This window comes from Salvia splendens, chromosome 7 (assembly GCF_004379255.2).
Source record: "Salvia splendens isolate huo1 chromosome 7, SspV2, whole genome shotgun sequence".
Lineage (NCBI taxonomy): Eukaryota > Viridiplantae > Streptophyta > Magnoliopsida > Lamiales > Lamiaceae > Salvia > Salvia splendens.
In genome coordinates this window covers 32,259,179-32,270,652 of record NC_056038.1, presented here as the reverse complement: position 1 = coordinate 32,270,652, position 11,474 = coordinate 32,259,179, and the positions used below count along the sequence as shown (strand labels likewise).

At 38.6% G+C, this 11,474-nt stretch overlaps 1 protein-coding gene across 2 annotated transcripts; it reads left to right on the top strand.

Annotated features, from left to right (window-relative positions):
• Positions 1 to 7,895, top strand: LOC121741592 (guanylate-binding protein 4-like). Of its 2 annotated transcripts, XM_042134428.1 has the most exons (14): positions 1 to 360; positions 1,510 to 1,671; positions 2,506 to 2,571; positions 2,756 to 2,899; positions 3,036 to 3,149; positions 3,332 to 3,433; positions 3,557 to 3,742; positions 3,969 to 4,058; positions 4,131 to 4,265; positions 4,470 to 4,592; positions 4,796 to 4,881; positions 4,963 to 5,575; positions 5,676 to 5,753; positions 6,446 to 7,895. In XM_042134428.1, the coding sequence occupies exons 1-14, from the start codon at positions 106 to 108 to the stop codon at positions 7,493 to 7,495; spliced, it is 3,204 nt and encodes a 1,067-aa protein (XP_041990362.1). In that variant the 5' UTR covers positions 1 to 105; the 3' UTR covers positions 7,496 to 7,895. The 2 variants fall into 2 exon arrangements, with proteins under 2 accessions (XP_041990362.1, XP_041990364.1); XM_042134430.1 differs by lacking the exon at positions 1 to 360 and having other exon boundaries at positions 1,557 to 1,676.
• The last annotated feature ends 3,579 nt before the right edge of the window (positions 7,896 to 11,474 follow it).

The following is an 11,474-nucleotide window of genomic DNA, read 5'->3' as shown; positions in this document are numbered from 1 at the left end:
ATTCTCTCTCTTTAATTTCCCTCTCTTCCATTTAAAAAGTGAGTGGAGACGCTTTCCCACATTTCGCCTCACAATCAACAATTTCAAAGGAAAGATTTCGATAATATGATGCGATTATTCGGCCGAAGCCCGACCGCAGAATCTCCGCACGCGGCGTCTCCGCCGACTCCACTTCCCGCCGCTTCGCCCAATATGTCTGCCGGCCCGGCGAGGCCAATCCGCCTTGTCTACACCGACGAGAAGGGTAGGTTTCATATGGATCCAGAGGCGGTGGCTCTGCTGCAGTTGGTGAAGCAGCCCGTCGGGGTGGTTGCCGTCTGTGGCCGCGCGCGTCAAGGAAAGAGCTTTATATTAAATCAGGTACAGTTGGTTTGGCAGGGTTTGTGTCAGTCTCGGCAATTTGATTTTTTTTCTACCGTGACTTGTTGCGTAGGGTTTCAGTAGTGCTGGAAGACTGGTTGACTGAGATTAGTTTTGTGATTGACTTCATAGCTTTCTGCTTGATTGGAATTTTCTCGTGCATTAGGGTTTTCGGTAGTCTGGTTGATTTTAGGGTTTTGGGATCATTGCCTGATGTGTAGTGGGTTTTGTTACTAGTTCAGGCGCTGTTCATACTTCAACATATGATAATAAGCAAAAAGGGTTTACTTATCTCTTAACATTCTATTACTCCTTTTAGGTATGGCAGAACTCGCTTTCAAAGGAAAATACCATTCTTGATACTTCTATCTATTCACAGTATTACTTATACTGTAGAAGAATTCCTAACACCGAGCAATCTATTTAGCATACTTATTGCTTATCAATTAGTGGAATATTAGGCTTGTTGAGATGGATAAGAAAATGACTGGTTGTTTCTCTTACTACATTGTCGAATGGTTAGTAAAACTGGTAACTTATTGTTGTCTTTCAAAGTAATTGTTGTGCCTGTCATCATCAAGCTGCAAATCAGATTTAATCAGGATTGTGCTACTCTTTAATGTAAAGTTTACAGTATCATTTTGATGTTTGGGTGAACTCTGAGCTTCTAAAGGAATTTTTTTGGAGTTGGGTAGAAAAATTACACAATTTCACTATTTCCTATCTGTTAAATTCAACATCATAGCTTGCTTCTTTCACTGTTGAATGGTTGGGTTTAAGTATATCTTGATTGAAGAATAAAAGAAACCAATGAAAATATTTTTGGCCTTAAGGTTTGTTTTGAGCATTTTTCCTGCATTAAAAATATTTTCTAATGTGGTAATGGTGCATTTGTTTTGTTTCTCGTTTGTTTTGTGTTACGTCAGCTCTTGCAGAGTGAAGAAGGTTTACATTTTTGGTGAATTGATTGATTTGGTTCAACTGTCTTTAAAAAATTGAGCTCGAAAATTAATTGGTTTCAAGATTTTTTTTATTTTATTTTATGTGATTTTGGCCCTTTCATTTGTGTAAAAAGAAGGCTATTAATGTGAAAAAACTACTTTATGCATACATACTATTTGAGTAGCTTGCTGAGATTTTATTTTGCAGCTTCTTGGGAGGAGCAGTGGATTTCAAGTGGCTTCTACACATCGTCCTTGTACAAAAGGACTTTGGCTGTGGAGTACTCCCATACGGAGAACTGCCCTAGATGGAACAGAGTACAGCCTCTTACTGTTGGACTCAGAAGGAATTGATGCTTATGATCAAACGGTCAGGTTTTGTTTCCTTTATTGCTTCTGGATTAGTATTTGTAATTGAATATTGTAAGTGTTATTTGTTCTAATCGTGGTTTAGAAAGATGTTCTTGAGGCTCGCCGCAGTGTGAGGCGCCTGGGAAATGCCTTTGTAGCCTTATTTGCACTTCTTGAAGATTTCATTATGACTTTAGTTCTATCATTCCAATTTTATTTGGAGAGTTTCTAGACCGTGAGCTAGTTATGAACTTATGATTCATATGCGTTTAACTCCCTCCGTCCCAACATAGTTTAGTCGTATTCCTTTTTTGGTCGTCCTACTATAGTTGAGTCATTCTTTATGGAAAAATTAACACATTTAATCTCGTTAATTATCTATTTTATTCTCTCTTAACTTATCTATTGTGTTCTCTCACCTACTGTATTCTCACTCCACTTAACTCAGTAACACAATATTTTAAAATCTTGTGCCCAAAGAAACGCCTCAACTGAGGTGGGAAGGAGGGGTATTATAGTTGCTATGTTTTTGTAATCATTTTATGTGTTTCTCTGTTTTCTTATATACATGTGTTTTTATTATTTACTCCCAGGGCTAATGCCTTGGACCACCTTGAGGCTTAAGCCTTCTGGGTCCATTGGAAAAGGCCTTGAGGCATAAAAATGCTGTTGTTCAAAACCTTGGTCCTATTACATGCATATCATCCGCACCCTTGCTTGCAGTGAACATATTCCCCATGTTTGCTGATCTTAAATTATATATAACCATTTCTTAATGATATGCATAGCTATACGTGCATAATCTATCCCATTGTATTCTCATCTCGTCACTCTGGACTTTATTTTTTGACAGGGAACATACAGTACTCAAATATTTTCATTGGCTGTGCTCTTATCAAGCATGTTCGTATATAACCAGGTAATTAAATTGTTGAAGGCATTCTCTCAATGTCTAGCAGTAGATAACATTGATCTTTATCTTGTATTCTGTTATCCTTGACCCCTTTGGTCCAAATTTTGATCATTCAATGAAATTGCTTCAAGGAAAATGACTTTTGATGCCAAGAAAATAAGCATAATGATATTTTGATTCTTTGGCTTAGATGGGTGGTATTGATGAGGCTGCACTTGACCGTCTCTCTCTTGTGACCGAGATGACCAAACACATTCGCGTTAGGGCATCTGGAGGTAGGAGTACTGCTTCAGAGCTTGGACAGTTCTCACCAATATTTGTTTGGCTGTTGAGAGTAAGTAATAGAATATAGACACATGTTGTTTTCAACTATTGGCCATGTTTTACCTCTTGGTAGGAATCAGGAGCACCACAATGTTTTGTTGCTTCTCTACTTTGCAGAACATATAACTGTTCAAATGCATGTGTAGGACTTCTATCTAGACTTAGTGGAGGATAACCGGAAAATTACCCCGCGTGACTACCTGGAGATTGCTTTGAGGCCGGTTCAAGGAGGCGGAAGAGATGTATCGGCAAAGAATGAGGTTATTCTTCTATTTCTTGTCTATGCCTATGCATTACTGGATATTGTAATTTGCATTTTTAAGCTGTAATGCTGTGCTCATGTGATTCTTTCAACAACATGACTCAACTTCCTCACACTCTCTAAGATTCTCTCTCTATATAATATATGCTGAGCTATTTATTGGCTGAAATACTTCACTAGATTCGAGAGTCCATCCGAGCTCTTTTTCCAGACAGAGAATGCTACACTCTTGTACGACCACTAAGCAATGAGAATGATCTTCAACGACTCGATCGGATTCCTGTAAGTGGTTAACTGAGACAATTGTTCATTTTCATTTTTTATATTTTGTGTGCTATCTATCTCAACAGCCTTCTTTCTTCTTTCTCCTTTGCTTATTATGCTTAATCTTTCGATGTATTGCAGCTGGATAAATTAAGGCCAGAATTTAAATCCGGTTTGGATTCTTTTACAAAATTTGTGTTTGAGAGGACTAGGCCCAAGCAAATGGGCGCAACTGTGATGACAGGGCCTCTTTTTGCTCGTATTACTCAGTCATTCCTTGATGCTCTAAATAATGGTGCTGTGCCTACAATAACATCTTCATGGCAGGTTAGCATGCTCTTTTATCTGGGCAAGTTGCTTTCCGTGGAATATGAGATATTCCACTTATAACCTTTTAGTATATGATATGAAGATATAGTTGTCATTGCTACAACATTATTGTAAGTTATATTGCATTCCACATCTTGTTTCCCTTAATGAGAGGACACCTTCTTCTACAGTCAAATTTTAATCTATTTAATTAGTTATCTCTATCATGATATTTTTCATTCAGAGTGTTGAGGAAGCAGAATGCCAGAGAGCGTATGAAATGAGTACTGAAGTGTATATGTTTGCTTTTGACCGTTCCAAACCCCCTGAAGAAGTAAGTATTGGTTTTCTTGTGGATGTTGTGCATCTCTTGTTTATTATTTGCTAAACTTTGGAACCTGTGTAGGCTGCCTTAAGAGAGGCGCATGAAGATGCAGTTCAGAGGTCAATGGCCTCGTTTAATGATAGTGCTGTAGGTGCTGGTCAAGTGAGGCAAAAATATGAAAAACGTCTTCAGACTTTCTTGAAGAAGGCATTTGAGGTTCATGTTCCTAGCTTAATACTATAAAAGATCTTCACTACTTCTTTAGGCTTCATAATCTGTTACATTTACCTTATAATTGAATTGTTGTAATTTACGGATAGATTAAGATCTTTGGATGTTGTTGATTACGTTTTCTAATTAACGAATGTCGTTTTGGGTCTATTGGCCCTATTATTGATTAAAATTGCATGTTAATTGCAGGATATTAAAAAAGATGCTTTCCGGGAAGCTTATCTGCATTGTACACGTACCATAGAAAATATGGAAAGGGAGTTGAGAACAGCTTGTCATGCTCCTGATGCAAAAGTAGACACAGTTCTAAAGGCAGGTTTTCCTTGTTGATAGATATTTTCTTTTGGTATAATATTGCTAAGGCATGCAACCAAAGTTTCATTTATTTGTTCCTCTTGTGTAGAGAGATTCTTATTGTGACTTCACTTTCTTCTTGTTGTGCAACTTGAGCAAGTATAAAATCAAATTCTCAACCGAAACAGTTATAGATGGCCTAAATACTCCTGTTCTGGCAGGCGCTTGATGGGCTCTTGAGCAAGTATGAATCCTCTTGTCATGGACCAGAGAAGTGGCGGAAAGTAGTTCTTTTTCTTCAACAAAGGTTCTTGTATAATGTGTTACTCTGTATTATAAATGGTGGTTGGCTATGAAGTTCTTTTCTAATATTATTTAATTTGTCCAGCTTGGAGGGTCCACTTCTCGACTTCATTAAGAAGCAAATCGACCATATTGGAGCAGAAAAGAGTTCTCTTGCTCTGAAATGCCGTTCAATTGAAGACAAGATAGAATTGCTTAACAAGCAACTGGAAGCTAGTGAGAAGTATAAATCTGAGTACCTGAACCGCTATCAAGATGCTATCAAAGACAAGGAAAAACTTACAGATGACTACATGAACCGTATAAACAATTTGCAAAAAAAATATAGTTCTTTGGAAGAGAAGTCCTCTAACTTATCAAAAACACTTGATATAGCAAGACAGGAATGTATGGATTGGAAAAGGAAATATGAGTTGGTTTTATCAAAGCAGAAGGCTGAAGAAGATCAGTTTGGTGCAGAAGTTGCGATGCTCAGATCGAAAAGTTCTGCTGCTGAAGCAAGATTGGCAGCAGCTCAGGAGAAAGCTCAATCTGCTCATGAAGAGGCAGAGGAGTGGAAGCGTAAATATGATATTGCTGTCAGAGAAACAAAAAATGCTCTAGAGAAAGCTGCTGCTGTCCAAGAACGCACAAATTATCAAACGCAATCAAGAGAAGCTGCTCTTAGAGAAGAATTTTCTAGTGCACTGGCAGAAAAGGTGAAAATTCCTTCCTCCTGGAGGAAATTATACATTTGTTTGCATCTCATTATGCTGGGACCAGTTATGTGACTTTATTCTTCTGTAATAATATCAACAGGAGGAAGAAATGAAGGAGAAGACCTCAAGGATTGAGGAAGCTGAGCAGAGTTTGACAACTTTGAGTTTGGAGTTGAAGGTAAGGTTTAGACAAGAGTAATCATTTGATTAATATTTGATAGCTTTGTGCATATTCCTCCCCATTATGGCTTAACTTCTGTGGTCAGATTAGTAGCTCTGTAAATCAATCAGTTTTTTTGGTTAAGGTACTTGTAAGTAGCTGCCAAATGTATTGACTCTTATGCCCAGGAAAATTCCACCTTTTCAACTTCTGCCTGTTTTTTTCTGAAAAGAGAAGCTTACAATAACTTTCTGGCAGCTTGGTTTCTTTCCTTTCCTTTTGTTCTTTTTTGGGGGAGGGAGCTAGTTGGTTTATATGCTACACCCTCCGTCCCAAAAGAATATGTACTTTGGTTTCGGCACGGGTTTTAATGCAAAATTGGTAACATAAGAGAGAGGTAGAGAGAAAAAGTAATTAAAGTATTGCTAGTGGAGAATGGTCCCACCTCATTAGAGATAAAAGAGTTTCCAAAATTAGAAAGTATATATTCTTGTGGGACGGATTAAAAAGGAAAGAGATCATATTCTTGTGGGACGGAGGGAATATATTTTATTAAGCTGAACCTTGTCTTTTTTTGTTTTTTTTTCTTTTCTGTTTTCTTGCTTGAGCTTGCACCTGTCATTCTGATCTCTACCAGAATCCATATCTGTAAGTAATCTCGATGTAAATTAGTGCCTGCAACTTATTTTGTCTGATGTTACTGGCTATAGGCTGCTGAATCAAATCTTAAGAACTATGATCTGGAGACATCAAGATTAAAGCTTGAAATCAGGGAGCTAGGTGAGAAGGTAGAAGGAGCTAATATGGCTGCTCTTTCAGCACAAAGCAAAGCCAGGAGTCTGGAACAGGAAAAACTACATCTCGAGCAGAAGTATCAAGATCAGTTCGACAGATTTGAGGAAATTCAAGAAAGGTGTAAAGCAGCTGAGAAAGAAGCTAAAAGGACAATGGAATTGGCTGATGAAGCCAGAGCCGAAGCAGCTTCTGCCCAGAAGGATAAAAGTGATTTCCAGCGTGTAGCAATGGAAAGATTGGCACAGATTGAGAGGGCTGAAAGGCATGCTGAGACTTTGGAGAGGCAAAGGGCTGACTTGGTTAATGAAGTTGAGAGGTACAGAGCATCTGAAAGGGATGCCTTGTTTAAGGTCGAAATACTGGAAAACAGAATTAGAGAAAAGGAAACAGAAATTGACTCACTGTTACAGTCAAATAACAGCCAGAGAAAGACCACTGTTCAGGTACTTGAGACTCTATTGGCAAGTGAGCGTGCTGCTCATACAGAGGCAAATAACAGAGCTGAAGCCCTCTCTGTTCAGCTGCAAGCTACTCAGGGGAAGCTTGATGAAGTTTCTCAGGAATTGACTGCTCTTCGATTCGGTGAAAAATCGACAATGGATGGCAGACTGAGAACTGCTTCCCATGCTAAACGTGGTAGGACCAATGATTATGAAATGGGTGCTGACTCGGTACAAGATACGGTCATGAATGACAAAGTAATCAGAGGAAACAAAAGGACCAAGAGTACCAACAGCCATATGAAGTTGGGAAGTCCAGAGGATGGTGGTTCTGTATTTAGGGGGGGTGATGAGCCAACCAATAGTGAACAAACAAACCAGGAGGATTACACTAGGTTCACGGTGCAGAAATTGAGGCATGAGCTTACAAGTCACAATTTTGGAGCTGAGCTGTTGCAACTAAGGAATCCTAACAAAAAGGACATTCTAGCTTTGTATGAGAGATGTGTTCTCAAGAAACCATAGTAAAAGTTTGTCACGAGTAGCTCCTTATGTACATTGGTGAACTTTCTAAAACATTCAGGTGTTTGCGTGTCGGCATTAGTTTCTTAGTTTCAGTGAGATGGTGGAAATTATGTGTCTGGATATGATAAATTTGTTAGGTCTCAAGTGTGGAGTGATGTTCATCCTGCATTATTTAGTGTCTTAGAACATTGCTGTTCCTGGGCTGGTTTTGCTGTTGTTACAGGACAGTGATGACTGACGTGTGCTGTAAAATTCCAGGTTGATGAAAAGTCTTGTAGGTTGTGTTTTAGAGTATTTGATCTTGTGTATGCATTGCCATGGATGAATGGTGTGTTATAAGAATATTGTTTATAATTTAAGTCGTTTGCTGTTATTTGAAAATAATTTATTTTTGTGACGATATGATTTTCTTCATTCATTCATTGCATTCTTTCTATTACTACTATGAGAATCTGCAATTCTTGTCCCTTAGCAGTTAACCGACAGCTTCAAGTTGTTTCCTGAAACTTTTCATAATCTCTTTAAAGCAGCTTGTCTTTTTGAGCGATCCACAAAAAAAATTACGAAAATTAAAAAAAAAACCTAGATTGCTTGTCTTTTCGAGCTGAATCTTTTCACCCCTGTACAAGGATGCCTCTATAACATGTTTTGTGATTTTTGTGATTTTCCAAATAAAGCCTTAGTCATAATTGGAATATAGATATACAGTTGTGATAAATGCAAAATTTAATTTTATGGGTAGATAGAACCAAAACACAGGTTCATGTTTAAACATCATGAAGGTCATCTGTAGTTAGTTTTTAGATTATTTTAAAAAAGATAACCTAATATGATTTAAAAATGACTTCAAATTCAAATATTTTAAAATGTCCTAAAAACAAATTTAAAAGGACATTCGTGTTATCTAACAATGATAATTTTGTGTTTTGCAATAAGATTGTGTACTTATTTTGATCATAATCCTAGATTTATAATATTATTAGAGTGTCCTAAGTACAGTGGCTCCGCCACATTGGCCGCTGCCGCCGCCGGAGGCGCCGCGGCAGACCACTGCTGGAAACGCACAGCCGCGGCGGGGGGGGGAGGGGTGGGGGTGGATGGTGGCGATGCCGCAAACGCGGCGTGGAAGGGGCAGTGGGCGCGGTTTAACGGCGTCCGGCTCGACGGACCACTTCAGACCGCGGCGGCGTTGGCGCCGAAAATTAGTTATTTCTTAATTTTTCTTTAAATATACCCATTCTCCCATTTTTTTTTCATTCAATTCCACACTACAACTCCACATCAACACTACAATTCCACATCCATATTTTCATCCCTCTACCTAATTGATTTTTTTTCATTCAATTCCAAACTTCAATCTAAAATTTTAATCAAATTCTCTCTCATAAAATGGCTGACGACGAGTATCAATGCATGTTGGATGTGGCGTTTGACGAGGTGGTTGCAGAGGTGGAGCGGGAAGTCCAGGAGGATACGGAGAGTGCGGTGGCTGCGGCGGTCCCTCATCCGATTCATCATCGGCGGTTTATCCGGCATGACCATGCCGGGGCTAACCAACGGCTAATGGACGACACTTTGCAGAAAACCCCCATTATCCGCTAGATGTTTTCAGTCGGCGCTTCAGAATGTCGCAGCGGCTCTTCCTCCATATAGCGACGTGATTAGTTAGGCGGTACAGGTGCTTCACCCTCCGACAGGATGCCAGCCACCGGATCAGACTGTCTACTTTGCAGAAGTGCACCGCTGCAATTAGGCAGTTGGCCTATGCCGGACCGGGTGACATGTTCGGCGAATACCTGCATATGGATGAGACGACTAGCTTGGAGGTTCTGAGGCAGTTTTGTAGGGGCATCAGGGACATCTTCAGTCCAAAGTATCTTTGAAAGCCAACCGCACAAGACTTTCAGATACTGCTGGATATGCACGGGACGGTGCACGACTTTCCATGGATGATGGGCAACATCGATTGCATGCACTAGGAATGGAGGAATTGCCCAGTGGCGTGGAAAGGGCAGTTCAGTACCGGCTTCAAAAGTAAACATCCGTCGATGATCTTTGAAGCCGTTGTTGACTACCGGTTGTGGATCTGACATGCGTATTTCGATGTTGCAGGGTCTAACAACGACATCAACGTTCTGCAGTCGTCGCCCCTCTTCAATGAGCAGTGTCGTGGTGAGGGTCCAGAAATCAGCTTCGTGGCCAACGACAAGCAGTACAACAGGGGCTACTATTTGGCAGATGGGATATACCGTCGGTGGCCCGTATTGTGAAGACGATCCGACATCCAGTTGGTCCGAAGAAAGCCTACTTCGAGCAATGTCAAGACGGTGCGAGGAAAGATGGTGAGGCTGTTTTTGGTGTGCTCCAAGCGCGATGGGGCATTATACAGTGCCCGACACGAATTTGGCACCAAAACGATGTCGCTGATATCATGTATGCATGTATCATATTGCATAACATGATAATAGATGATGAAGGCTCGGCTGCAGAGCGTTGGGCATCGGACGACGATGCTAGTTCAAGTCATGGTGTTGCCACCGCGTCCATGCAAATGAGTGTACCGCGTACTAATGAATACTTGCTCCAAGCTTTCACCGATATGCGTAGGGAAGGAGAACATCTGGCACTCCAGACTGATATGGTGGAAGAGCTTTGGGCACGTAGGGGAGCGGGCACATTGTGATAGCCATGACGGCGGTGTTGTGTTTAGTGTTTTTAGCTAATTTTCGTTGTATAATTTTCCAATATTTATAATACAACGAAAAATTGGTTTTAATAATTTTTTTAAAATTAGTTATGTTTTTTCCTAATTATTTTCATCCGATAATTTTTATTCTGGTCCAATTAAAATATACCAACAATTGATTAAATAATGTGATTTGTGGCTGTGGCGTGACTATCCATTGAGCTGGACAAGTTTTTATGGCTGTGGAAGAATTTTTGTGGCTGTTGGCTGGCTGTTTCATGGCTGGTGTCCACCACTGTGTACACTCTTACCTCTATCTTTGCAAAATATAAATTTTTGAAACGACACTGGTTTTAGTGCATAATTAATAAGTAAGAGAGGTGAATTGGTAAAATAAGAAAAAGTGAAGCGAAATAAAAAATGTCATTGAATTGTTAGGTCTATGTTCTAAAATAAAAAGTTTAGAAAAATTATATTTTTAAGAGACAACCTAAAATGAAATTAATTTCTAATTTAAGTGACAGATGGTATGAAATTGTATCGTGATTCGTGGGTTATAAAAATCTAAAATGAAATTAATTTCTAATTTAAGTGACAGATGGTATGAAATTGTATCGTGATTCGTGGGTTATAAAAATCAATAACCCTATAATACACTTGATTGCATCATCTATTTAATACTTGTCCCGTTTCACATTAGTGGAGTCATCTCATTTTCTATACTTACTTTAAAAAAATAATATTGTACAAACTCCAAATTATAATCTGGATCATTGAAAAATGTCAACAGATGATAAAATTACATCAACAGAAAATATCAACACAGTGTCAACGGTTAATGCTGTGTTGACATTTTGTGTTGATGCAACTTTATCTTCTGTTGACAATTTTCAACGGTCAAGATCATAGTTCAGAGTTTGTACAATATTTAGAGTTTGCATTTTATCACTACCCTATAATATCAAATATTAATAGTAGTAGTATTTTTAAAAAATAGAAATTATTTTTATTTTACTCACTTATTTAAACTAAGAAATTTTTTATTTTAGAATTTTTTTTGTCTCTTATGAGAGTAAAATTTATTCTCATCCGCTAACAATATGCATTTCTTGACACTTTGTGAAGTGTCGTACTCCCTCTATCCCATAATAGATGTTTTATTTTATTTTTTAGTTTATCCCATAAAATATTTACATTTCATTTTTTAGAAATTTTTGTTTTCTCTTATATCAATATATAAAAATATATTTTCTCTCTTCACTTAATACATAAAAATGATAAAATAACATCTCG

What these genes read in the sequence shown, in the direction of transcription:
- LOC121741592 (XM_042134428.1), top strand. Translation starts at nt 106, where the DNA reads ATGATGCGATTATTCGGCCGAAGCCCGACCGCAGAATCTCCGCACGCG. An exon ending in CAATAACATCTTCATGGCAG is followed by an intron (nt 3,743 to 3,968) that starts GTTAGCATGCTC and finishes TTTTTCATTCAG; the next exon opens with AGTGTTGAGGAAGCAGAATG. An exon ending in CTTTGAGTTTGGAGTTGAAG is followed by an intron (nt 5,754 to 6,445) that starts GTAAGGTTTAGA and finishes TACTGGCTATAG; the next exon opens with GCTGCTGAATCAAATCTTAA.